Source organism: Anopheles ziemanni, chromosome 2 (genome assembly GCF_943734765.1).
Source record: "Anopheles ziemanni chromosome 2, idAnoZiCoDA_A2_x.2, whole genome shotgun sequence".
NCBI classification, from domain to species: Eukaryota; Metazoa; Arthropoda; class Insecta; order Diptera; family Culicidae; genus Anopheles; species Anopheles ziemanni.
The window spans coordinates 63,553,951-63,578,760 of NC_080705.1; the positions used below are offsets into that span (position 1 = coordinate 63,553,951).

General features: G+C 44.6%; 4 protein-coding genes across 5 annotated transcripts in view; 3 read left to right on the forward strand and 1 right to left on the reverse strand.

The window, feature by feature from the left end:
* Positions 1 to 237: 237 nt before the first annotated feature.
* LOC131294923 (F-box and leucine-rich repeat protein 13-like) lies at positions 238 to 2,603 on the reverse strand. Its single transcript, XM_058322978.1, has 2 exons — positions 2,492 to 2,603; positions 238 to 2,409 (listed from the first exon to the last, which is right to left on the reverse strand). The coding sequence occupies exon 2, from the start codon at positions 2,400 to 2,402 to the stop codon at positions 678 to 680; it is 1,725 nt and encodes a 574-aa protein (XP_058178961.1). The 5' UTR covers positions 2,403 to 2,409; positions 2,492 to 2,603; the 3' UTR covers positions 238 to 677.
* A 409-nt stretch (positions 2,604 to 3,012) lies between these two features.
* LOC131281705 (small integral membrane protein 12-A) lies at positions 3,013 to 3,458 on the forward strand. Its single transcript, XM_058311053.1, has 2 exons — positions 3,013 to 3,183; positions 3,271 to 3,458. Exons 1-2 carry the CDS (start codon positions 3,054 to 3,056, stop codon positions 3,399 to 3,401), a joined length of 261 nt encoding a protein of 86 aa, XP_058167036.1. The 5' UTR covers positions 3,013 to 3,053; the 3' UTR covers positions 3,402 to 3,458.
* A 285-nt stretch (positions 3,459 to 3,743) lies between these two features.
* Positions 3,744 to 8,002, forward strand: LOC131293776 (transcription initiation factor TFIID subunit 2). 2 transcript variants are annotated; one of them, XM_058321843.1, is made up of 7 exons: positions 3,744 to 3,787; positions 3,859 to 5,679; positions 5,747 to 6,370; positions 6,442 to 6,834; positions 6,898 to 7,273; positions 7,307 to 7,642; positions 7,711 to 8,002. In XM_058321843.1, the coding sequence occupies exons 1-7, from the start codon at positions 3,744 to 3,746 to the stop codon at positions 7,942 to 7,944; spliced, it is 3,828 nt and encodes a 1,275-aa protein (XP_058177826.1). In that variant the 3' UTR covers positions 7,945 to 8,002. The 2 variants fall into 2 exon arrangements, with proteins under 2 accessions (XP_058177826.1, XP_058177819.1); XM_058321836.1 differs by having other exon boundaries at positions 6,898 to 7,642.
* Positions 8,003 to 10,268: 2,266 nt separating this feature from the next.
* LOC131294545 (cyclin-dependent kinase 14) overlaps positions 10,269 to 24,810 on the forward strand; it is a 123,118-nt gene continuing 108,576 nt past the window's right edge. The window contains exon 1 of the mRNA XM_058322627.1: positions 10,269 to 10,641. Within this exon, the coding sequence (XP_058178610.1) occupies positions 10,395 to 10,641 (247 nt within the window). The 5' untranslated portion in view covers positions 10,269 to 10,394. The remainder of the gene's footprint in view (positions 10,642 to 24,810) is intronic.

Consider the following 24,810-nt stretch of genomic DNA (forward strand, 5'->3'; position numbering starts at 1 on the left):
TAAACTCCATTTACTATTTGTTCACATGCTCGCTCGTTCCGATCATCACCGAGCTGTGAAATAACCATTGGGACCCTGTTTATTTGCTTAGGAGCATTGGAAGAACTTTGAATGCAAGGCGGCTGAAATACCCTTTCGGTTCTTTTTTATGGTTGGATTATCAATCTGGACATTATATGACTGATTCGAGCGAGAAATGTTAAAACCTTTCGAATGGAGAAACACAACTTTTATTAAGAACGAATTTTATTGTTTATCGTTTCTCGAAGGAAAAAACGCCTCCCCGCAAACACTTCTAAGAAAATTTATTCGGTTAACCACAAAAATATATATATGAATATATGTCTTACGCTAAATTCATCTAGTCACGATTGCTACTTCGGTTCCGGGTTTCACGCTAATATTCACAATCGCCAAACAGAGTCAAGCCAAACGGGGTGAAACAGCCAAGCGTATGCGTTTTACATCTTTTTGTATTTTTAAATAGTCGTCATCACTCTAAAACAGCATTCAGTACGTTGGGAAACGTGGGAGGGGAGGGAGAGGGGTCTGCATCGATCGGCGATGCGATTATTGTTGTCTGCACCAAACTTCGAATGGCGCTGGGCCATTCCAGGGAGCCTCACGAACGGCGGGTTGGTAGGGGGCGGTCGGGCGTGCGCCCCGTCTTTGTGCAATCACGTCTCGACATGCTCGTGTAGTGATCGTAACGATCGTAACGTGCTCAAACGCTTTTTCGCCTCAACCGTCAGTTGCGGACAGTTCAGAACGTTGAGCCACACCAAACTCCGGCAGTAACGCATGATATGTTCCACGGATAGATCCGTGATCGCTTTGCAGCCCTCCAGGTTCAGAAGCCTTAATCCTTTCAGATCTCGACACAGAAACAGTACGGCATTGTCGCAGATGCGCTTGCACGCGTCGACGAGGACGTACTCGAGCAGGGGACACTCGCGTACCATCGACTCGATGCCGGCCTCGGTGATATGTAGCCCTCGGAGGTCGATCTTCTTCAGCAGCGGAAAACTCAGCGCCATTAGCGTCTGATCCGACAGATCCCGACAGTGGCTGAGGTTAAGGTAGCACAGCTTTCGCAGGTTGGCGATCGGGTAGAAGCGTATCCGCTCGAACGGCATCACAACGGTGTCGAACACGTCACGGTTGAAGAAACTGTCGCCAATGTCGAACGTACGCTGGAGGTTCAGGTACTCCAGGCCCTTCAGGTGCGAAAATGCAAGCTGCAGATCGTGAATGTTCTCGTACGTGCACTGGTACAGCGTAAGGCTACGGATGTTGGGGCAGCGCTCGAAAAACCGCGGCAGGATGTTGCGCGAAAACGTGGCCGCCGAAACGTACAGCTTCTCCAGGGCGGGATTTTCGTACGCGCTCAGATCCAAGTTACCCTTGACGTGCGTGGAGTCGGTAATTTTGAGATAGTTGAGCTGTTTAAGGTGCGCCAAAAAGGACAGGTGCAGATTCATGATCCGGGCGACGCGCAGCTTGATGCGTTTCATTTGTGGCAGGAAGGCACTGAGGGCTCGGAGAAATTGTTCGTTCGCCGAAAAGATGTTGTCCAGGTTGAGGTGAACGATGGACGGTTGTGCTCGGGCCAGCTCCAGGATGTCACGTTCCTTCAGTTCGTAGCAGGACTTGAGGGAAACCTTCCGTAACCGGAGCGTCTCGATGCGCCCAATCTGCTGGAGTATTGCGCTGTTAACCTTGGTGTAGCTCAGTGTGATCGCCTCGAGCGTTGTTCGGTGATGTGCCACAAAGTCAACCAATTGTTCGCCCCAGTGCTCGTACGAGGAAAACGTTAGCTTGAGTGTCTTCAGGTTGGGACTGATCTGTTTGAAGGCGCGAAACAACTCGTCATACACGAACGACGACCGGAAGGTAAGCGAATGCAGTCGCTCCATGCGGAAATCGAATGGCACCTTGTCGATGCTGTAAGTAAGAAACTTGATCGATTTGAGCGTCAGCGACCGGAGGGTGGTCCGCGTGCAGCGCATCATGTTGATAAGGGTTTCCACGTCGTACACTACACAGTCATTGAGCGTTAGTTCCACCACGTGGTTCCCCACGGACCACCACAGGCTCGGGGACCAACGGATTTCGCATGCCTTCAGGCACACCTTCTCAAAGGTGCTGCGGGTGTTCATCAGCATTGTACACTCGGTGCACCCTTCGTATATCAGGGTGCTCCTTAGCGAAAGCACGAAACGGTTCATCAGCGAACGATTGTTGGTAACGATGTCGTACCATTGCGGGCATGTCTGTCGCACCGAGGCCAGATCGGGCATTCGCAGGTTTTTGAAGATTGCGTACAACACCTCGGGCGGAAGCGACTGAACCCCACTGGGTGCACCTCCGCCAACGCTACTATTGTCGATGGACACATCCATCGTACGACTGCAAGTACAAACATGGCCTTTTTATTGTGGATAATATGCTTTGTGGTGGTTGCGTTTCGACGTTCTTCGTACTCACTTACCCCCAGCAACTGGGAAGGCAATGTTGTAGAACTGTAGAACGCAAATACGACCAAATCAGCACGATTGAATAATATCGAACAAAGAGACGCAAAAAGTACGTACTGCGAGTTGTTTTCAATCACAACTTTTTGCAGCCCCATTTATGTTTACGAACTGGTTTATGAGTCTTGTTTGAATGTTTCATAGTTACCCGTGTAGTGAAACACATGGTCAAGATACTTTTTGGCAGTACATAAAGCGACACGTTTTGCATCAAATAAAATTTACGATAGTAAAAGATACTGGGCAAAGACAAACTGCCTCAGCTTTGCTTCAACTGACCATATGCTGTAAACGCGATTTATGTTCTACCAGCTGATTGTCATTTGAAAACAGACTGACAGCATCCTGTTAAAAAATCAAAACATTGCATTGCAACCCGGACCGAAAACAATCTTCTCAAGGTAAGTTTTATTTCGTCATTTGTGATAAACTTGTGCAGTTTTTTTTCCAACGAGCTAATCTCTTTGTACGCAGAATCAATAGCATCCCATTTTGTTGAAGAGTATTACAGAAACGACCATGTGGCCACTGATTATGCAATTCTTCCGGTCAAATGCGGCGTACATCACGCTTCCAGTGGCAACAATAGTTGGTGTAATTGGCTACAACATTGAAAGCCTTCTTTCGGATAAATATACCCCGTACAGTGGTGAGTATGAAATTATTCAAAATGGTGTGATCGAGCAAAAAATTACTTACTCTATATTAAATGATTAACAACCAATGTCGCTTGTAGGTTCTATTCAGGAAAAGCGAGCTGAACGTATTACTGATGAAAGTAAACTAAAGGATGCAACGAATGTTGAAAAGCTTGTATACAAAGAGAACGTTTTAGGGCGGAACCTTTCACCATCGTTAGAAAAATAGAAATGAAAAGATGTTTATTTGATAAATGTAAGCCCCCTTGCACTATGTAATTAAAATATAATCGCCGTTTGCATCGACGTTCCTACTAAAACCTTACTATCATTTGAAACATAATGTGAATTGTATGGTTACGATCTTCATCCAATGGCATATTTACTATATTATGATCAAATGGCTTTCAAAATCCTAACAAACATATGGTGCACCTGCTTTGGTATACGGCACTGTGTTTTGTGAAGCTGCCAGCATTCACAAAAAACTGACAGCTTTCATCAGCATCAACATCAATATCGCGTCACTTGTTTGGAAAGATGTGTTGTGCGTGTTATTGCGGCTGAGAAAATGAAGAAAGAAAATACAGAAGTGACCGAGCGTCCGTTTAAATTATAAGTATCCTTATCAACTGCCACCCCCGCGGATATGAATAGAAGTCTGATAGAGTTTTTCCATTGTTTACAGCGCATCAAATTTTGAGTCTGACCGGCATCAACTTTGAGCGCAAGAGCATCATCGGCTTCGTTGAGCTGACGATTGTGCCAACCAGCGATTGGCTACCGGTCATTCGCTTGAACTGCCGCCAGTGTCGCATCTATCGCGTAATCTTAAACGACAGCTACGAGGCCGACATACACTACTTCGATCCGTTCCAGGACATCTGTCAGGGGGAAACGAAAAACAAATCGTTGGAATTTTTCTCCAAATGCCATCTGGATGTGGCGCGCAAGACGGATGCGGACGAAAACAAGGGCGAACTTGCGGTGGTTGTGCCACCGGAAGCGAAGCACCTGATCGGCGATGGCCGGGGTTTGCGCATCGGTATCGAGTTCTCGCTGGAGGACCCCCCCGGTGGGGTGCACTTCGTCATACCGGAGGGCGAAGGTACAATGGAGGAACGGGCGGCGCATATGTTCACGTACGGGCATGAGAATTCGTCCCGCATGTGGTTTCCTTGCATCGATAGCTATGCGGAACCGTGCACCTGGAAGCTGGAATTTACCGTGGACAAGAGCATGACGGCCGTGTCGTGTGGCGAGCTGGTGGAGGTGGTCATGACGCCGGATCTGCAGCGTAAGACATACCACTACACCGTGTCGGTGCCGGTCTGTGCGCCCAACATTGCGCTTGCCGTTGGACCGTTCGAAATCTACGTCGATCCGCACATGCACGAGGTGACGCACTTTTGCCTGCCCCAGCTGATGCCACTGCTGAAGAACATCGTACGATACCTGCACGAGGTGTTTGAGTTCTACGAGGAAGCCCTGTCGACCCGCTATCCGTTCTCCTGCTACAAACAGGTGTTTGTGGACGAAATCGACAACGAGTGCAATGCGTACGCCACTATGACCATACTCTCGACGCACCTGCTGCACTCCATCGCCATCATCGACCAGACGTTCCATTCGCGAAAGGTCATGTCGAAGGCTATCGCAGAACAGTTCTTCGGTTGCTTCATCACGATGGAAAAGTGGTCAGACGCGTGGTTGGCGCGTGGTATCGCCGAATACCTTTGCGGGTTGAACTCGAAAAAGTGTTTCGGAAACAACGCGTACCGCAGCTGGATCCGGGATGAGCTGGACGAGGTGGTCCGGTACGAGGAAAAGTACGGTGGAATCATTCTCGACTGCAGCCAGGCACCGGCCCCGCCGGCCGTATCGAGCATCAGCAACTCCCCGGCCGCCCCGCAAAAGGCGTATAATGACAATCCGTTCTACTTTCCCATCAAAAACCTTCACACCATGTCGCCGAAGTACATCGAGATGATGCGCAAAAAGGCGCACCTGGTGATCCGCATGCTGGAGCACCGGATTGGACAGGAGCTGCTGCTGCAGGTGTTCAATAAACAGCTCGCGCTGGCATCGAACGCCGCGGGCACGAAAATCAGCAGTGGTCTGTGGGGCCATCTGCTCATCTCGACCAACGTGTTCACGAAGGCCATCTTCACCGTGACCGGTAAGGATATGGCGGTGTTTATCGACCAGTGGGTTCGCACCGGAGGGCACGCCAAGTTTACGATGACCTCCGTGTTCAACTCAAAGCGTAATACGATCGAGCTTGAGATCCGTCAGGATTGCGTCAACCAGCGAGGCGTCCGTAAGTACGTTGGGCCGCTGCTGATTCAACTGCAAGAGCTGGACGGCACATTTAAGCACACGCTGCAGATTGAGAACATTATTGTGAAGTCAGACATAACGTGCCACTCGAAGAGTCGACGTAACAAGAAGAAGAAAATTCCCCTATGCACTGGAGAGGAGGTGGACATGGATCTGTCGCCGATGGCGTAAGTAAATGAGTAGTTAGTTAACCTTTTAAGAAATGCTAACAAGCTTAAATTGGTTCCATTATAGAGAATCTCCAGTTCTTTGGATCAGACTGGACCCCGAAATGACGCTGCTTCGCTCGGTTAACATAGAGCAGCCCGATTTCCAGTGGCAATTTCAACTGCGCCACGAGCGTGACGTCACGGCTCAGCTGGAAGCCATCAAGGCGCTGGAAAAATATGCCACGGCCCAAACGCGCCTCGCGCTTACCGATACGATCGAAAACGAGCGCATCTTCTACGAGGTGCGCTGCCAGGCCGCCCTCTGCCTGACGAAAGTGGCCAACGCAATGGTTACATCCTGGCAGGGCCCGCCGGCCATGCTAACCATCTTCAAGAAGTCGTTCGGATCGTTCAGTGCGCCGCACATCATTCGGCAGAATAATTTCACCAACTTCCAGCACTACTTCCTGCAGAAGACGATCCCGGTGGCGATGGCCGGGCTGCGGACGGCACACGGTATCTGTCCGCCGGAGGTGATACGATTTCTGCTCGATCTGTTTAAGTACAACGACAACTCGAAGAACCATTACTCGGACAACTACTACCGGGCGGCGCTGGTTGAAGCGCTGGGCAACACAATTACACCGGTCATTTCCGTCGTCCACCAGGGAAGGGCGCTATCGTCCGAGAATTTGTCTGCCGATGCGAAGTATACAGACTTTCTGCCTTGGTCCACGGTTCCAGTGAAATTAATTTGATTATATTTTTTCGTTCTACTAGGTTGGTTCTCGAAGAGGTCACCCGTATTCTGAACCTGGAGAAGCATCTTCCATCGTACAAGTTTAGCGTGTCGATCGCGTGCCTCAAGGTGATTCGAAAGCTGCAAAAGTGTGGCCACCTACCGACGAACCCAAAGATCTACCGAAGCTATGCCGCATACGGGCAGTACATCGATGTGCGCCTGGCCGCGATGGAGTGTCTGGTGGATTATGTGAAAATCGACGGCCGTTGGGAGGATCTACAGCATCTGATGGAACTGCTGGAGAACGACCCGGATCCGATGGCGCGCCATCAGCTTGGACGGTATCTGATCGATGCACTTCCGTTCGATAAATCCAACCGCCATCGGTTGGATAGGGAGGAGTTGGCATTGCGCATTTGGGATAACATGAAGTATGCCAAGGGTAAATAGTTTTCAAAGGAAAAATATTTAACTAAGATTTTATTTAATTTCAGTTCGAAGCTATCTCATGATACTCGTCTACGGTGCGATATGATTGATTTATACTACACCCTGTACAGTATCCGGCTGCCACACTGTCTGGCTAATCAGGAGCTAGAGTCCATACTGCGCCCGCAAAAGCTTGCGTCCACCTTTGTTTCCAGTTCGTCGTCCTCCGATCGGCCGAATCGACGCAACTCGTCCACAACGGACGATATCGAGGTCGGTCCTTACATGGTAATGAAACGGGACCGTTCCGCTACCCCAGAGCCACCGACGGTGCCGAAAGAAACGTTCGATATGATTGAAATCGGTGACACGCAAGTTATGATACCGAGAAGCCGCGAGGAGTCACCGTTTGGGCGGACGGAAAGCAAGATTCAGGAGGATGCGGAAAACGAACGTGTGGCACGCGAAAATCAGCTCATCATCGAAACGGTCGAGGCGAGCATCAAAACGGAAGTGGTCGAAACTGAACCGAAGCAGACGGGTGGCGTGAAGGAAGAAGTTATCGATCTGGACGAACCGGATACGCCGACGCCAGCGGGCACGGCGGACAAGGAGCCACCGTTGAAGAAGTTAAAGACGGAACAATTCTACTCGGACAATTCCATCTCGCTGCCGGGAATTAACACCGCAGGCATGCAGGGAACGGGGCCCACCGGTTTCGAGCCGGGTATGTTTGGCAGCATGCCGAGCGCATTTCAAGATTCATCCGCACTGGCTGATTCGAACAGTTCCAAAACCGACGGGAGCAAGGTGAGTAGCGGAAGGCTTTGTGTGTGTGGCAAGCACATTTTAATGTTTCTCCCTTGTTTTTGGCACAGAAAAAGAAAAAGAAGGACAAGAAAAAGCATAAGCATAAGCACAAGCATAAGCACAACAAGGATAAGGACCGCGATCGGGACAAGGACAAGGACCGTGAACGGGGCAAGAGCAAAGAGAAGGATAAGAAAGATCCTAATATTGTGCGCGTCATCAGGGAGGAAACACAGGAGACGCTTAGCTCGGCGGATAGTTCCAGCCGGGACAGCAATCCCACGATGGATTTAACACTCTAATTCGTATCTTATTTTAAATTACCCAATAAATTTGTCGTAAATATTTGCTCCGCAATCCACGAATATTAACGAACGAATTTTACGAAATTTGTTTATCCGGTTCAATCTAGTTTGAGAAACCCAACAAAACTCCATAACCCTACAGTATGAACGGAAATAGTCCAGGGGATTTAACTGTGGCAGTTCCAGAAATTTTTCTCTCTTTAGATCGACTAGTCAGGAAATCTCTAGATTGACTATTTATGTGACTAATTCGACTCAAATCATTGTGAGTCGATTCAAACAGTTTAGGAACAAGTCAGAATCGAATCAAATCGAGTCCCAAACCTATCAAATCTGATTCAAATCCTAATCGAATCAAATCGTTAGAAACCGTCAAATGGGATTCAAATCTTTAGAATCTGTCAGATGGGATTCGAATCTTTGGAATCCGTCAAATGGGATTCGAATCTTTGGAATCCCTCTAGGGATCGAATCTTCAAATCTTCCGAATCCCGATTCTGCCAACACTAGTTGCGTGCTTCGGTCGATATGACATTTCTGTCGTTGGTGCTGCGGTGTGAAACAGCAGAGGAATTAGCAGCACCCTCGTTGTTGTCCTGAAACAGTACGGGTACTACTTCTTCGAACCGGACCGTACGGGCCACATAACAACAATTATCCTTGGAGTGGCAGATCCAAGATTGTTACGCAGAGATATAGCCAACCGTCGGTGTCGGTGCATCGTAGCCTAGTGGAACGGATGTTGCAGCTGATGGGGCAAGTTTCGACTCTTCTGCAGACGCAGCAAGCGGTGTAGTTGGTGGGCTGTGCCAAATGGCACCGTGAATCGCGTATTTTGCTGCATCCGCGTACCCACTGACTTCAACTGGTGCGTGTGTGTCGAGGCTCCGGTGCAAGAACCGGAATGGCGCTGTAAGGTTTCGCGTGGCCAACGTGCGGGCACACTGCCAGCTCTACGATTCGGTCGACTTTTGCCCGTTTCCGTGCGCTGCTCCAGCATCGATTCGCTGCGAACGGACAAGCGAGGGTTCCGCACGTAATTTTCGGCACTGCATCGGCCAGATGTGAAGGTTCACCGAGCGTCCAAGAGACAAATTGCTTTAAGAGAGGGGGAAGGCATAGCGGCGTTGCCGGTGCGGGTCAGGTGATCGAACAGGTAACGAACGCAGAGTGGTGGGCATCTTTCGGTCGCGCAGTAAGGTGTCAAATAACGCTGCAAGGAGCCTCGAACCGCGACGAAGATCGCACAGGGAAAAGAGTGTACCATCGGGTGAGGCGTGTGTGACCCTGCTGCTGTCGTTTCTGGCGTGGCCATACCAAATGCAAAAGAGAACGAACCGGAGGGCATACCCACCGCGTCAACCGTTGCCATACAAGTTCCAGCAGCGAAAACGAAGCCGCTCAAGACGAAGACGTTGGCGACAGTAAGAAGCTGCGAAAGTAAAGCAGCGAGAAGTGATGCTATGCTTGCTTTGGCTCGGTTTGAATGTCATGCTGTAGCGGGTGCCAGAGCAAGACCGGCCGACATTGGAAGTGACCGAGGGTGTGAGCGAGAAGTGCAAAAGAAATAGCAAAGTGCACCGCTACCAAGTGGAGCAGATGACAGCATTGGAGGGCGCCTGCAGTGCGAGCGAGATGGAGGAGCCATTCCAAAAAAGCGAAGAGAGAAAGATAAACCCAACAAACCTTCGCTGAAAAGAAGTTAAAATAATACGAAACCAGCAGATTTTAGATCTGCTGCCCGTGTGCTGGTGGTAAAGTGGTACAAGATTCGGAGGATTTTTCTTCGCCACTATCCGGGCGAACCCTGCGCTATGCAGGGTGTTGGTTAAACGATTCAGGTGCATACTGTTTTTGTTTTGCTGCAAAGGGAAACAAAAACGGTCGAGATCCGTGCAGGCAACCTTTCCCAATGTGCAACCGGGCCAGAAGAAGCGGTGAGCAGGCAGTCAGTCAGTCGACCGTCGGAAGCTGGTTCTTGCTGTTGTTTTTGTTGGCCACGGTATCCTGTTCTTTTTCTCTCTGTAACTCCATTGGACGAATTCCGCTCCTCCCGATGAGCCTTTCGTCCTGTTTTCACTTCATCCTTCAGCCTTCAGGCGGTGCTAGGTTGTTCACAGCCTGAGTGAGCGTGAGTCATCTTTCGTTCTGATGGAAGAATTTTCCAGTGTAGGAATTTGGTGCATTTCGAGGCTCGCAAAGTGTTGTGTGTTTATGCGTTTGTGCTAGCGCAGCCTACTCATTCGCGTTCCACACCATCCCGGTTGTTTTTCTTTCTGTAGTGATTCTTCTACGGTTATTCTTTCCCATCTTCAGTTGGCGACGATCGTGTCCTTAGTTGAGAGTGAATAATAATTTCAAGGAAGGCGGGGAAGAAAATAGCAAAAAATAAATAAATCGGGTAGAAGTGTGTCCGGCAAAGGTGTTAGTGGTAGCAAAATTCAAGAATGTATTGCAACGTAGATAAAAGTCAGTCTACGGCCGGCGGTAGTGCTGGTAGTGGCAGTGTTCCTAGTGTAGGCGGAAACGTGATGATGAGCGGTGTGCTGGGATTAAGTGGCAGCATGGGTGGCGGAAGTGTGGGTGGTGGTGTCGGCGGTGGCGGCGGCGGAGGTGGCGGTGGTGGAATTGTCGGAATTGGTAGCGGAAATGGTAACACTGTACCACCCAACAACATGAAGAGTGCTAAAGAAGGTGAGTGATTTTGCTTGTAAACTTATAAAAAAACTTTCATTTTTGGGTTTATTTTTCAGTTTGATATTTAATTTTCAAAGGCACGACATAAGCTTTCGACTGCCAGAGAACGTTCTTAGACGTAAAAACCACATTTGGTACAAGTCCGACAAGACACTGGCTCACGTTGCTTTTATCGGATCTAACGAAGCCAGAGATTTTGTACCTTTTTTCCGTTTCAACCGAATTTGTCAAACCGTGGGTGGACCCGCTTAAATGTTGTGTCCATAAACATTCGCGCAGCGTAGTCGTCAAGGTTGCAGATGGCCGTCCTAGGTTCAGACGGGCCTCTAAAAGATGTCAATCTTTTTTTCCTCATCGTCGCAAATGTCCATGACGATCGTATAAACCACGGAACCAACAACTGGTGTCCGCTTGGCGTGTTACGGTTGATTGAATCGTGATTTACGGTTTCAATTTGTTGTGCGTAGCTGTATTTGTTGCAAATTTGGCAACTTGTTAGTTACTTCCAAAAACCGTCGATTATCTTCTGTGTTCCAGTTAACCGTTCACCGCTTATCGTTGGATTTCGTCTACAATAGTCCTCTTTATTCGTACCAGACTTCTTTATCTAGATTTCACTGTATTTGTTCTGAATTTTAGCACCAGGGGAAGGTGAAAATCGCCCACCTTCTTATCTCACCTTCTGCGATAAGTTGGTATGTCAACATCCGCCCCGATCAGCCTGTTTTCTTCCGGCTTATCGAAACCTTGGCCTCGATAAAGCGATTTACCGGTACCGTTTTTAAACGAAAACCGCCCCGAGCAAATGTAAGCGCAGATTTTTTTCTGTAAGATAAAAGGGCTAGTAGTGGCGGACCATTGATTTCTGTGTAATTTTATGTGATTCAGAATTATCGGTATCACAAGTTACTTAAGGCGCAATGGAGACGACCCGAGAAAAACCCGGTATACCTTCGGCCACAATTGTCCACGTCTAGCCGGTTTGCAGGGCCCAAGAAATATCGAAGACCTGTGGGAATATGTAAAAAACAACGCATCGGACAAAGAAACGCGGATCACGCAAAAGAAACTGCAAAAGTGAATGAATCGCCCGTTCGCCATTTGAGTCATGTGAGAATCCGGATTCTGGTTTCAGCGGGAATTCTACACTCGCCGATGATCGCTAGCGTCAACAGACGGTATCCGTTTTGTTTTTTTCTTTCTTGCCTTTCTTGCTTGGCTGGTGGAGAAAAAGGGCACAGACAGTTACCGGTCTCGCTGAAGCCATGGTCAGTTGTCATGGACTTCATTGTCCGTTTTGTTACCTCACTATGTTTTCCCTCGTTCATTTTTCATACGTCGGATGTTTAGTGTAATTAAAAAAAACATTTACCGTGCTTTAGAAACAATTGGATACTTTTTCATGTTGTACTTAAATGTCTGTCAAGTAAACCTCTAAAATCATCTGATGCAAACAGCACAGTTTATTGCTCCACTAGTGTGAAGATCGTGTGCTTATATTGCATCGGCCGATCGCTGTCGTTTGCAGAAACTTGAGAGCCTTCTTGCTCGCTTCCTTGTCGTCTTTGCTGCTTGCGTGTTTGGTGCAACCTCGCGCAAAAGAAACCCGCATTCCGTTTGCCGATGAGCGATGAACTTGACCGGACCGGAAATTTCTCAAATAATTACCACTTCCTTAGCGAAAGAGGAGAAAAGTAAAGCAAGGATCGTAATTCACTAGTTATTTATTTTACACGACAATGTATTGTCAAGATGCATGGCAATAATATTTAGGTTTGTTAATATGGAATTTAAGTTCTTCCGTGAAAATGCAATGTATTTGTGAGGAATTTAAATTGAAGCATTTTTAATGATGTTGTTACTACATGGTAGGTTTTATTTTCTAAACTCACCTCAAAGCTATGAGCTATAAGTTCGCTATAGGTACAAAGCGTTAGGAAAGCAAATAGTTTGCGATATTTGCTAGTAAAATTACTCAAACATTCTAGATAAACACCCGACCATTTGTGTATGATTCGTTATTTTTTGGAAGAAGTAAATTCGTGTTGGCTATTGCCAAACTTTGAATGCGTCACGTGGTTGGAAATTTTAAAAACTTTTTTATCGAACAAACGTGATGGGATGTACTGCCGCATTCAATGGTTTTATTTCCCTCCAATCTCGTTTTTGTATGTTCATTTCCGGTTCATGCTTTTTGTGCTTTCATTTCATCGGATAACCAAACCCTACATTTCCTTCTTTCGGATTTCGAGGCAGAATGGGGAGGAAAATTGATAACGAACAACAAAAAAACACACCCCAACTACACTGAGCGCGAATGCACGGAATGCAATATTCTCATAACGATCCAGCTGCATTCGCTGCGGAACCAGAACAGGCGGTTAAAACGACGGATACGACAACCCGTGTTGCCCGTCGCTGTGCTCATAACCGCTGCCAACTGCACCGGAATGAGAAAATGCATTCAGTTTTGCATGCACCGATCGCTATCTAATCCATTTGGCGGAAAATTTGTGCCCGCCTCGTGCGAGATTCATTCCCCCAGCCTTAGTCTGTGCCTTACGGAATCAAAAGTGCCACGTGGAGCAGAATGTTCTTCACCACCGACATCCATATCTTTTGGATCAAAGAACGAATTAATCAAATCGAACTGACCGCATGATTTACTCTAAGCACACACTAAGTGGCACTCCAGCCATTCGTGTCGTAAGGTTCCGGTGAAAAGATTTATTGAAATGAAAAATTCAGTACCACGGAGCAGCGGATTAAGGCTTACTCAGCAGCCGGTTGCAACCACTTCATCGATAAATGCACCTTTCCACAAACCCAGCAGCAAGCAGCAATGATAAAATTTGAATTGAAAGTTTTAATTCAATCTCTGATTCGCTGAGTCCTCTACTCTTAAGTGTGTATGCTTTGCGTATGCAAAATGATTGGCAAATAATAAAGGATCATAATCAATTTCACTCAGCATCAATTATCGTTTTATTTTACCCTCTGATGGAATACGTAATTAATCCAGACTAATTTGCATGCCAAATGTCAAAGGCGACACTGTAACCGCGCCACAAACTCCCGATGCATTTGTACCTGTTTTCTGAACGAGTGTTGCATTACGCAAAGATGACATTTGCTGCTAATTTACATGCAGAGTATCACCATGTCTATATTTTTGTTGAACTGTTGTTTCTGTTAAGTTTTACATAAAGCTGCAAAATGAAGTTCCTCACCATATCAGCTAGCGTAATTAATAGTGAACGGTTTTTAACAAAATATCATTGTGCGATAGAAATGCATCATCTTCCAGAAATGTTTCCCTTCGTTGCAATGAGTTTTTGGCCTGCCCTCTGTACCGATAGGATGTCTCCGTTCACGCATCATTAACTGCACGGAATGGGAACCATTTTCCTGACCGCGCAAACACCGCACGCCCACCCCACACCCCGGTGTACCAATAAACGTCAACCGCAACCCCGAGACATTTTCACGCCTAATGTGCGACCACATTGATGCCGAACGGGGCGGAAATCTTTCGTCGTTAGCGCCCTTTGGGTGAAGTTTTTGATTCGGTTCCGACTGTTCCGGTGGGATTGTATTTTGTTTTTTTAGTTTTTACTGAGTACGATTTGTTTTTTTGCTATTCAACCACGATATAATTATCTCTACCGTGAGAACCAGCTTCCGAAATGCAAATGGTCGACGAGAAAGGGAACATTGATATCGGCTTTTCCCTTTGGGCAGCCTAGACGATGGAAAACAGTACGAATTCCTCTGTATTTTTGTCGGTCCAACTTTTCTAAAAGTGACATTTTTTAACGCACTCCGAATCGACCTGGTGAGAGACGGTTTCTCCAAAGGAATGTTCTGCCAGCTCCCGGTTGGCGCGTTCTGCCGGGGAAGCTGGCGCGCGGCTCAGTATTTATAGGCCGCACTGTGTCCACCGAGCGTTGGTCGCGCTAATTTTCCGATGGGAAGAAATTAACGGGCGGTTTATTTTTGTCGGTGAACAATTTACGCACACGCACACCGATCCGTTCCTTGCCACTGGACGGGGAAAACCCAGAAAAACAGTAATTACTTAGCATTTGTCTACCGTAATGGTCATGAGCATGGCTTGGGAGTACGTACAGCTTGTCATGTCAACACGTGGCTATTTTGTAAGAACGTAGTAAAATAAATTTATTTATTGTTTATTACTCTATCTTGGCTTATTCCTTACACTTGCATCATACAAGAACGTGTCAAAGTTATCACAAATTATCGGACCAAATCAGTTGCATCAACATATCTGTTCCACGTGATAGCCACTGACGTCTGTAGGTGGTTTTCTTATGCGAGGAAATTATATTTATGCCTCACGTTCGATGATCCTGAGCAGTTGGTCACGAAATGCAAATCCAAACAGACCACCATTCTTACCCATACACTTACCGTCAAGTCGATCGACAGCAAAAAAATGAGGAGGAATATCACGTGCCGTTATACCTCGCAAACATCGCGTGACAAAAGGAAACTTTTGGCCATTTGTCTTCATTTAGTTTTGCCAACAAAGGTGAAACAACGAAAGTTTCCACGACGGTGGTAGACAGTAGGAAGCAAACTTTTCCGTAAGCCATCACATCCATCCTGTGGAGGAAAATCTCAGCTCCTTAAAGACTGGAATAGTTCTGCTGGAAGTGTTTTTTGCACATTAATCATTTCACTAGAATGACCACAATGATGATGATGATAGTAATGAAGTAGGGACTTGTAGTATCTAACAAGTAATGACCAGTAATTGGTCAGGTGAAGGCTTCGAAAAACATTTTTACAAGGTGTTTACTTCGTTTAATGGTAGTAAAAAATGTTAAATTAAAGTAAACTTGATAATCATTTCTAGTCTTATCAACAGTAATAGAAATCACAGAAAAGTAACCAGAGTAAACGTAACAAAACAATAAGTAAACGTAACAATGTTGATCTTAGAGAGCATTCAGGTGGCCACCATCCTTTTGCCTAATTCTTCTTCTTCTTGGCGTAGCGACCTCTTAAAGTCATGCCTGCCCGTTAAGGGCTTACGAGATTTGTTTCCCTGTTGTACGTGGATAGTCAGTCCTCTCGTACATGGGAGGGTCCGGTCTCGGTTGGGATTCGAACCCACGTCGTCGAGGTGGGGAGCCCCGGCGCTCATGGGCCGATTTTCTAACCGGCGCTACCGCTCGGCTGTCGCGGACCCCCAAACCTTTTCCCACCATCCTTTTGTCTAATTAGACACATAATTAAAATAAATAATTTTATAAGATCGATAAATGTTTGAGTAGAAATGAAATAAGTAGAAAATTTTCAGTCTAAATGCCGTTATCTGCATCTATAAAAAAGCAAAACAAATCGATGTTCAATTCACTAATTCACTAATTCATAGATAAAGTTCAAAAATATCTTACCGGTGGTTAACGATGTCTTGATGGGCTAAACAGGGTCCCAGACCAGCTTGACCATTCTTTTTAAGTTTAAGGGGACACTCGGCAAATTTATGTTTGATCTACCCATTTAAATACCCTGTGTACTGATCTTTTCGACACGTACACCGGTTAAAAATACTCCTTTATACTTAGCTCCGCGAAATAAAATTACGGTAATTGACTGATTGCACTCTTGTTTTGACATCGTCACGTTTTACGCTTCCTGATTATTATTTCTTGTTTTTTGATACCTAATACATGAACCTTTCCAGTGCTGCCAATGTTTTTGTTAACATTTTTACGCTAATACGAGAAATATTTTCGCAAAATTACTGCAAAAAATCGTCACACACATTGTAGACGAAATAAACATTGTGGTACGCTCAAGCTACATTGTGCCCAACCTAGGCTCAATAGACCATGAACGGTTTCGAGCAGATCCAAAATCGATTATCAAGTTTATGGAGCGCATCGATTCCTGAAAAGATTGCTGCTAGTTTCATATTCTGTTTAGTTCGATTAAAATTGTACGCATGACTAACGCACTCAAAAGATGATGGATATTTTGTTTTCAGCTCTCCTGTACCGATTTTTATTTACCTGACTAAGGATCAGATAAACTCTATCGGTATAATCCCATCGATCCCCATGAGCTAAATGTGTGTCGGAATTTGTAATTGCCTTGGGATGTTGACAGTGACTTCCGAATGCGTTTCGCAGTTGTTGCTGTTGGCAGCATCCGATGGTTGTTGTGTAGGCAGTGATTAGCGCCCGACACTCCCGTCAATTTCGTGCTAAATGGTCCGTGCGGTTGACCGCAGTGCGAGTGCTGTTTGATTGGTATTGGATGTTTCTATTATCAGCCTATTTGTTCAAGCGGACTAGCAAACATGGGAAATTATTTAGAGTTGCCAGGACTGGTCGAATTGCGCAAACACTTTAGATATCGCTTAAAGGTGCATGCTATCGTTGTTCCGATCAATATCTAAGTAATTATATTGCGCGAATGCACATTTTGTGAAGTTTAAAATAGAGAATGTGAACTTTGCCTATATTGATCAACAATTATTTCATGTTGAATTGCTTTACTCTTGGCCACATGATTGTCTTTCTTACTCCATGTCAGTGTAATGAAGTTATCGTCACAACTAACCATGTTTAAAACTGGCTTTCATCGTCAATAAAACTCATCCAGGCTGTAGCTGAAAGCTTGACGGACTAAATTGGCCTTTGTAAATTGTTCAGCACTGCTGGAAAAACGTTAAAACTTGTGTGCTCGAGGGAAGATTGATTTTTCTTTCACCATTCCCCGTTGTGAATCACAACGAACAACTCAAAGGTAAAGTTTCATACAATCCACACACACACTCAATCCAAGTTATTTTAACCCGGGATAAAGCCAACAAAGAACTCACTAGGCAAAGTCCAGCGAACAACAGGGTTTCTCCCTTTTCCGTTCGCTCGGTGGATGCCATAATCTAATATGGACGGTAAAAAACAAACAGCTATCTACTCGGCCATCAGCGTGGGTCCGAAAAGAAGTGCCCGGTTCAGATGCTGTGGAACGATGCTGAGCCCTCAAAAGCGGGCTATCCGCCTTCCGCTGGGTGATAAGGCCGGTCCAAAGTCAGCCGAGTTGGGCTAAACGGTTTTCCGGTCCAGTGCTTTGCTTTGTTCCGGCCAACCCTAAAAAAAAACAAAAAACAAACAGATGCCAATGGGCCGTTCTCGCTCGGTACGATGGAAAATGCAAGGATAGGTTCCGTCAGTCGAAAGGAGGGAACAAGAGATTGGAGGCCGGTACATGTACTTCAACTTTTGGGTGCTAACCGGAGCAGAAGTGAGGCGGTTGTAATTGGAGCGGATCCTTCAGGAATCCGTAGACATCCGGAGAACGGGGTGTGAGTTAGGAGTGTGTTAACAAGTCAATTAATAATTATTTTGTTTATGCCACAGACCTATCCTTCCCCGTACTCGGTGTTAAACTGTCAATATGCCTGACCAACACAGTATTTCTACTTCTGTTTTACTACATTTTTATTCAAAAATGGTTTACAGTTTTTGGTCATTTAAATTTATTATGTTTTTACCATTGGAACTGGCTTCGTTAGAAGAGGTTTATATAAAAAATTTAGAGTTAAACTCATCTTGCAAAAAATAAAAATAAAAGCAAATCTCACTCACTAAATTTTTTCCTGGTATTTTGATTAACCCATCGGGACATTCCTAGTGGTATTTCTGTTTTGTTTCAAGTGGGTTTCCAATCTAGTCTGGATGCGTTTGGAACTCCGAGGGAAAAAAAATACAACAAACAACTTTTCACCGCCTCGACTCTGGTGCATCGGATTTCGGAATTCGGTACTCTGACATAAATTCAACCCCGCTCTATCTAGATTTTTTAACGCACCGGAATGTCACCGTCAATCGGTCGGTTTTTGTTACGCCTCCGCCGGTCGAAGGATAAATGGTTTTGACAGTGCGCAGGCAGGAAAAGGTGTGGGCCACTGGCGACATTTTCCGGCGAGAAGTTTGTTTTCGTTGAACAGACCGAACTGTCACGGGCGGAGATATTTTCATTAGCCATTTGGCCTCTTCGCTTGTCAGTGAATTTGTGGAAACGGAGGGAATTGTTAAAATACTAACGCACACAGGTCGAATGGAAGACCTTTGGAGGATTTTAGTGCATCGTGCTAAACCATAAAGTTTATTTTCCGCTTTCCCTCTCGGTTTCAGATTGACCTATGTTTTAGATGGGAGATAAATATTTGTTTTGTGTTGAATGTTCACGAGGATCGTTTTATATTTTTTAACTTGATTTGATTTTTCCAAACATACTCCACCATGGGATGTGATTCAAAAACTACGCATCAGGAAAACAGTGACCCTTTTCCCAGTTTTTAGTCAAAACATACTCTAAACTCTTCCGAGAAGCTGCCCGCTTTTCCCTTTTGCCCACTGTGTTCGCCCTGTCAGGAGCAATAACGCTTGTCCTCGGAGAGCGAATGGAACAAAATTTGGGTTCATTTGAACACAGCTGTGTTGCATATCCACTCAAATGTAGGACACTGCAGTCTGCACATCGTTTTCGCAATTATGATGCTGTCCCGTTGTTGTCGTCATTCACACTTTGCCCGGGAACCGGGGAACGTATCCGTGTTGCTTTCCAACTCTACGGAACGCTACGGAACGAAAGCTGGATGCCCTTTTTATGACCGGCGGGGAGAGCAAGCTCCCTTGGGAAACCCGATAGGAACGAGACTAACGCGAATGGACAGCTTACTTTAGTTCCGTGTACCAGGGGGATCGTGTAAAAAACAGACAAGTCGCGTGAAAAACTAACATCAAAGCACTACAGGAAGTTTTTACATTTGCTCGCGATTAGGGTAGCAAACATTGCCATCGTTTTGAGAGTAGTTCGCAAGGGTTAGAAGACGCTATAAATAGAGTTCACCTAAAACTGGGGCATTTTTTCACTCCCAACTAATTAACTCACACTGGTTATGAAAAGTAAAATAACATTGTCACATAGTTCGTAAAGTAAGTAAGTTTTTGAGCAAACAGTATCTACTTTACTGTCACAATTAACTTTATGGTTTCAATTTTTTTTTTACTCTACTTTGTGTTTGAAATTTTCCACTCCGTGAACATTCAGTTGTAGCATAGTTTCTACTTAAAAGCACTCCGTTCATTCTATACGGTTTCAGATTGCCTGTCTTAGAGTTCCGTTTCAGGGCCTGAATCCTGTACAAATTCTGTTTATTCCAGCATCAAAAGCAACTGCCAGTGTTGATGCCACTATTTTGTGGTGTGGAAAGTGACATAGTTCATTATCGGATCCTTTCAGGATTTGACCACTTCATTGATCGAACTATCGATTCTCGTTAGTGGTTAGTTGTTTGCAGATGCTGGAGATGGTGGTTCAGTATGGTTTATTAGTTTAGCTTCGGTTGGTAATTGAATATTGCTTCTTGGATCAAATATGGCAGTATGGCACATTTATCCTTTGGAATATGAAGAAGTTTATTCTCGTAAGCCCTAAAATAAGCTATCTAACAGACTTTACCCTGGCTCGAGGCAGGTAATTAAATCATTGTACCAAATAAGAATAAAAAGATAAGCAGCACATGTTCAGCAGCAGATGAAGATTTTACACATAACACTCTCTTTATATTGGAGATACCGGCTAGTCATGGTAATGAATCGAAAAAAAATCATCTTATATTTATCATTCATCATTACAACATTCTTAAACTTCATTACAAATAGATAGGTTTTTGCAAATTCTATATAATTTTAAACTAATTCTTAATTTTTTTATTCGTTTCTTTACAGGTAATCAATCGAATTACATATAGTATCTAGGAAATCGAATCGTCTGCATCTAGGATAAGTACTTTATGGTATCTACTCCTTATCTCCATTTGATCGCCGTTACAGATGTGAACAACATCTGGCACATTTATTTAGTAATCAAATATTTCGTCAAGCGGAATAACCATTCTCATGAATGTTACCCTTTCTAATCTTTAAGTAAAACCCTCCCACACCCCTTCGCCAAATGGCAACCCTCTTCCTTTGCCGCCGAGGAGAAATTAAATTAATTTATATTCATCCTAGGTCCACCGTTCGTTGGCGGGTTACGGCGGTGCGTGGAAAGAGGGTTTCGAATTTGAAAGTTATGACAGTTTTTGGTCGATTAGAAAAAGCGTGTCGGATAGTGTTATCCGCTACATGCGTCATTGCCTTGTCGTCTTGTTTGTTTTTTTGGTACATCCCACGTGAGCCAATGTTTGCAGATGACGGTCTCGGTCTCATCACTCGTGGTAGCATAAATTTTCCACCGGTCTGAACCTTTGCGCGGGTTTAGGATTCCTCGCCCCTTGGTAATCCCTTTCGTGCGTCTCCTTGTTCCAGGCCCCGGACAGATCGGATAGACACGTGACAGGTGGCAGGCCAGGAGATTGGGTAGCTCTTTACCCTCTCTTCTTCGCATTCCCCTACAGTATTGCATACTCATGGTGCTCTTTAGTTAAATATGTCCAAAATTATGGATGAAATCGAACGCACTTTACAAAACTTAGGGTTGAAAGGAAACATGATTGAACGGATCGACTGACTGCAAGCTGACAGGTGGTAGTTTTGTATTTGAGCTTCATTGAATTAATTTATTCAGTCGTTCATTTCCTCTGGGAATCGAATATTTTTCACTGTTAAAGATCACCCTGCGCCCTCGGGGAAAACTTTTCTCCACTCGGTGGAGTTCATCCACAATAAAAACCCCACCCCTTCAGTTGCAGCAAGTATTGGTTGACTTGCCGACTGTAACGACATTAGCTACAATACATCTGTCCTTTCCACAAATGGTAATGAGGCTTGCGCGAGTGTTCGTATTGCACTCGGGGTGGAAGATCCCTCGTCATTCTAATCTCGCTGGTCGTAGACCCGGACGGATGCTGGCCATGAATTAAACGTCTCCGCTTTCCACCGGTAGACATGCATATTTTATGGAAATTTGTAATCACATGAATTCCATCATCAATGTAAATGTTTTTCCACCATCCACTTTATCCTTGCGTTAAATTTAAGCGAAGCTGGGTTAATGTTTCTTTTGTACAATTCCTGTTCTCTTCGCTGTGGAATTTCTTTTTTTTTGTTTCGTTTTGTACATTTGACTGTACTATTGAGCATAACCGTGGGATGAATTAAAAGTTTTACACAAAATCTCAGGAGAGGACCAAATGGTTCAATGCATCATCGCAACTGGTTGGTAATAGAAAAAATGGAATCTACCTTAGATTTGTTTCAGTTTTGCTTGCGTCTACTCAAGTACTTTTGTCCTTTTAAACATGTACGCTGTTCACTCTGAAAGCTTGAAATACACTCCTACACATCAGAAAATCCACTGTAAAAAGCAAAGGTGAAAGAATAAAAAATCGAACAGCGTTGTACATGTTTTTATCAAAATACTACAACCGTCCGGAGCTATTCTTGTATCCTATTCTGTACAGCAGCAACCTGTTCAAAGTGGAAAAATATATCAACTGTTTCCAGGTAACGCCGGCAGGCAAATGTTCGTGCCAACGCCATGCAAAAAACAACCCCGGTTAATCCGCATGTCGAGGCCAGCTCTCGTGGATTAGAGTGGAAAATTTGAAATCGTTATCCAGTTTCCTTCCTATCCCAAGGAAATCGTCTGCTGTCAGAAAAAATAACAATTTCTACCTCAAGTGGACTTTGACTCAACATTAAGGACGCTTACTAAATTGTATTTGCCCTCCTTCTCACTACACTTTTCCGGAGGGCGGCGCTTAGAAAACGATATGTTACCCGGTTAACGGAAGTGCGCATCGCTCGGCCGTTACTCATCTCGGAACATCATCATTTATGCTAGGGTTAGATTCATTTCGGTGGTCTACGGACCGAGATGGGATGGATTGCGCTTTTTATAAGCTACCTAAAACCCTTCCTACAGCCCTACAATGTAACTTTCACCACTCGAGTAGCTCGAGAAGCTACAAAAATCCAATAAAAGGTTCAATGGCTGCTGTTCACGGAGAGAGTAATGTTTTTTTCATTTCGTCCCTCTAGCGAAGGGAAGCTTCGAGGTGGATGAAAAATTAAGCTTTTTACGATCTGCCAAAATTGAGTTCGAATGAACCGAGGCCGTAATCTAGACGGGGCATGCGTTATCTAGTGTAGGATCATAAATTCTTACAAATATACCGCAAGGTGTCCCATTTGATTGAATTGATTTAATGCGTCCAGAAAAGGGAATAGAATGGATGAATTATGTGTGAATGGTTGGTAAAAAATACACCATTTTATGATTAAATGGGTTCCAGTTAGAAACTGGAACTTATAAAAACAAATTTCGTAAAATGTTACAATGTGGCGTACAAATTCCGTTTTTGTTACTCTTGTTACTATACGTGTTTTTTTCTATACGTTTTATAGTTAAGGCAGGCAAAACGCTAACGGAAAATCATGGAACCTTTGCATCAAATAAATTGTACTTCAAACTAACCCCGCGGGTGGGCCTTATATTGCTCGTTTTGTGCAAAACATTGTTGCACACTGACCGACAAAGAATGCCCGTTTCTAGGTTCTTTGCTGGTTATTGTCGCTTTTTCGCTTCGTTCTAAACCACTTGCAACCCATCACGTGCCGTTGCAGTACCACGGATGTTGATGATGGCGATGGCGATGGCGTGTCGTGACCATTTCACCCACGTTTTGCATCACGTTTTTGGCACCGTCCGATAAGTACGTGTTAGGCACCCCAAAGCGCACCGAAACGGGATCGATAAGTGGAAACTATTGGCCTCGATGGTGGTGATCGGTCGGGGTTAGTTTTGTGTGTTTAGTGTAGGAAAAATTCATAACGCAATTTGACGGCACGATTCGTCACAGTAAAACTGGCTAATTGTTGTGGTGTTGAAAGCATGAAAATATAAGGCCAACTGGAGGTATGCTATTCAGTTTAAAGTTCATGAATATTTTATATATATTTTATAAAGTCTATTTCAGAACCGTAATTCGTACGTGATACAGATGACTCTGTAAAATAGAGAACATATTTTTATGTTCTCTTTGTGATTTCTTATTTCTTGTTATCCTTTTCCGCTACCGAGAAAAGATGTTAGAAAGATCATGAAATATATGAAATTTCTTCACTCTATTTGACTGAGTTTAATGTATCAGTTTCATTTATTCATTCTTTCTTTTAACTCTCATATCGCACCATCTCTATTACGTTGCGGCATCGCATCCATCAAAATGTATTAGAATCTTTTTCCAACAATTGGATTCGATTATCATTAGACAGTGCCGCGGCTCGCAGTAACCTACCCTACCCCCGTCCACCATCACAGTACGAACGCAAGCGAGGACTTTTCCGAGCTTCGCACTTTGCAGAATAAAATTAGCGCGAACATTAGCGCACTTGCACCCGAACCAGCACGGGAAGTAAATCCATAATGATGTTCGTTCTCGCTCGTAATAGCTTAATTATTGGCGACATGCCGCTAATTGGATTCGTTTACACCATCCACCCACCACCTGGTGCTGGTTTCCCTAGTTTCCACGAGAGTGTGATTCGTCCTTGCGCTCGCTCCAAGTCAAACGCGAGCTAAGCTTTTGGCGCACATCGCGCCTCTGGGGTGGTGGGAGGTTTTTCTTTGCCGCTTGGCATCTTTGTATCGAGGATGTGAAAACTGTAAAGAATTGGTCTAAAGTTAATGAGCTATACGGGTATGTGTATGAATACGATCGTTGTTATGATTGATCCATAACATATGGAGGGTATTTTTCTTTCTACAAAATACAAAGTTAAGACCGATACAAAGATGTCTGGTATTGTACTCAGTTGTTGAAATTATTGTTTTTTATTAAAATCTCACTGTTTTTTTTAAATATTCGCATCACTATTTGTTGTTACTTATCCAATCTAGAAATTTACTGGAATTAATTATAAGTTGTGGCATTTGAAAAATGTTATGCTTTTTTCTTGCAAACAATAGAATACAGGTGACTTATCATTCCCTTGTGCTCGATCCTCCTATTGGAATTGTATTTGCCATCCTTACCTCTAATCAAGTGATTAGTTTTATTTCCCACAAAGTAAATGATCGTCGACCTAAACACGTTTGTTTACGGTACGAGTTATAAAATATAAAACGATTTACAATTTAGTAGTGTTTTTTTGTTGTTTACTAGATTAATCAACT

Coding starts and splice junctions, on each gene's coding strand:
- LOC131294923 (XM_058322978.1), bottom strand. CDS start 2,402: ATGGATGTGTCCATCGACAATAGTAGCGTTGGCGGAGGTGCACCCAGT.
- LOC131281705 (XM_058311053.1), top strand. CDS start 3,054: ATGTGGCCACTGATTATGCAATTCTTCCGGTCAAATGCGGCGTACATC. Junction 3,184..3,270: donor TAAATATACCCCGTACAGTG/GTGAGTATGAAA, acceptor TGTCGCTTGTAG/GTTCTATTCAGGAAAAGCGA.
- LOC131293776 (XM_058321836.1), top strand. CDS start 3,744: ATGAAGAAAGAAAATACAGAAGTGACCGAGCGTCCGTTTAAATT. Junction 3,788..3,858: donor ACCGAGCGTCCGTTTAAATT/ATAAGTATCCTT, acceptor TCCATTGTTTAC/AGCGCATCAAATTTTGAGTC. Junction 5,680..5,746: donor ATGGATCTGTCGCCGATGGC/GTAAGTAAATGA, acceptor GTTCCATTATAG/AGAATCTCCAGTTCTTTGGA.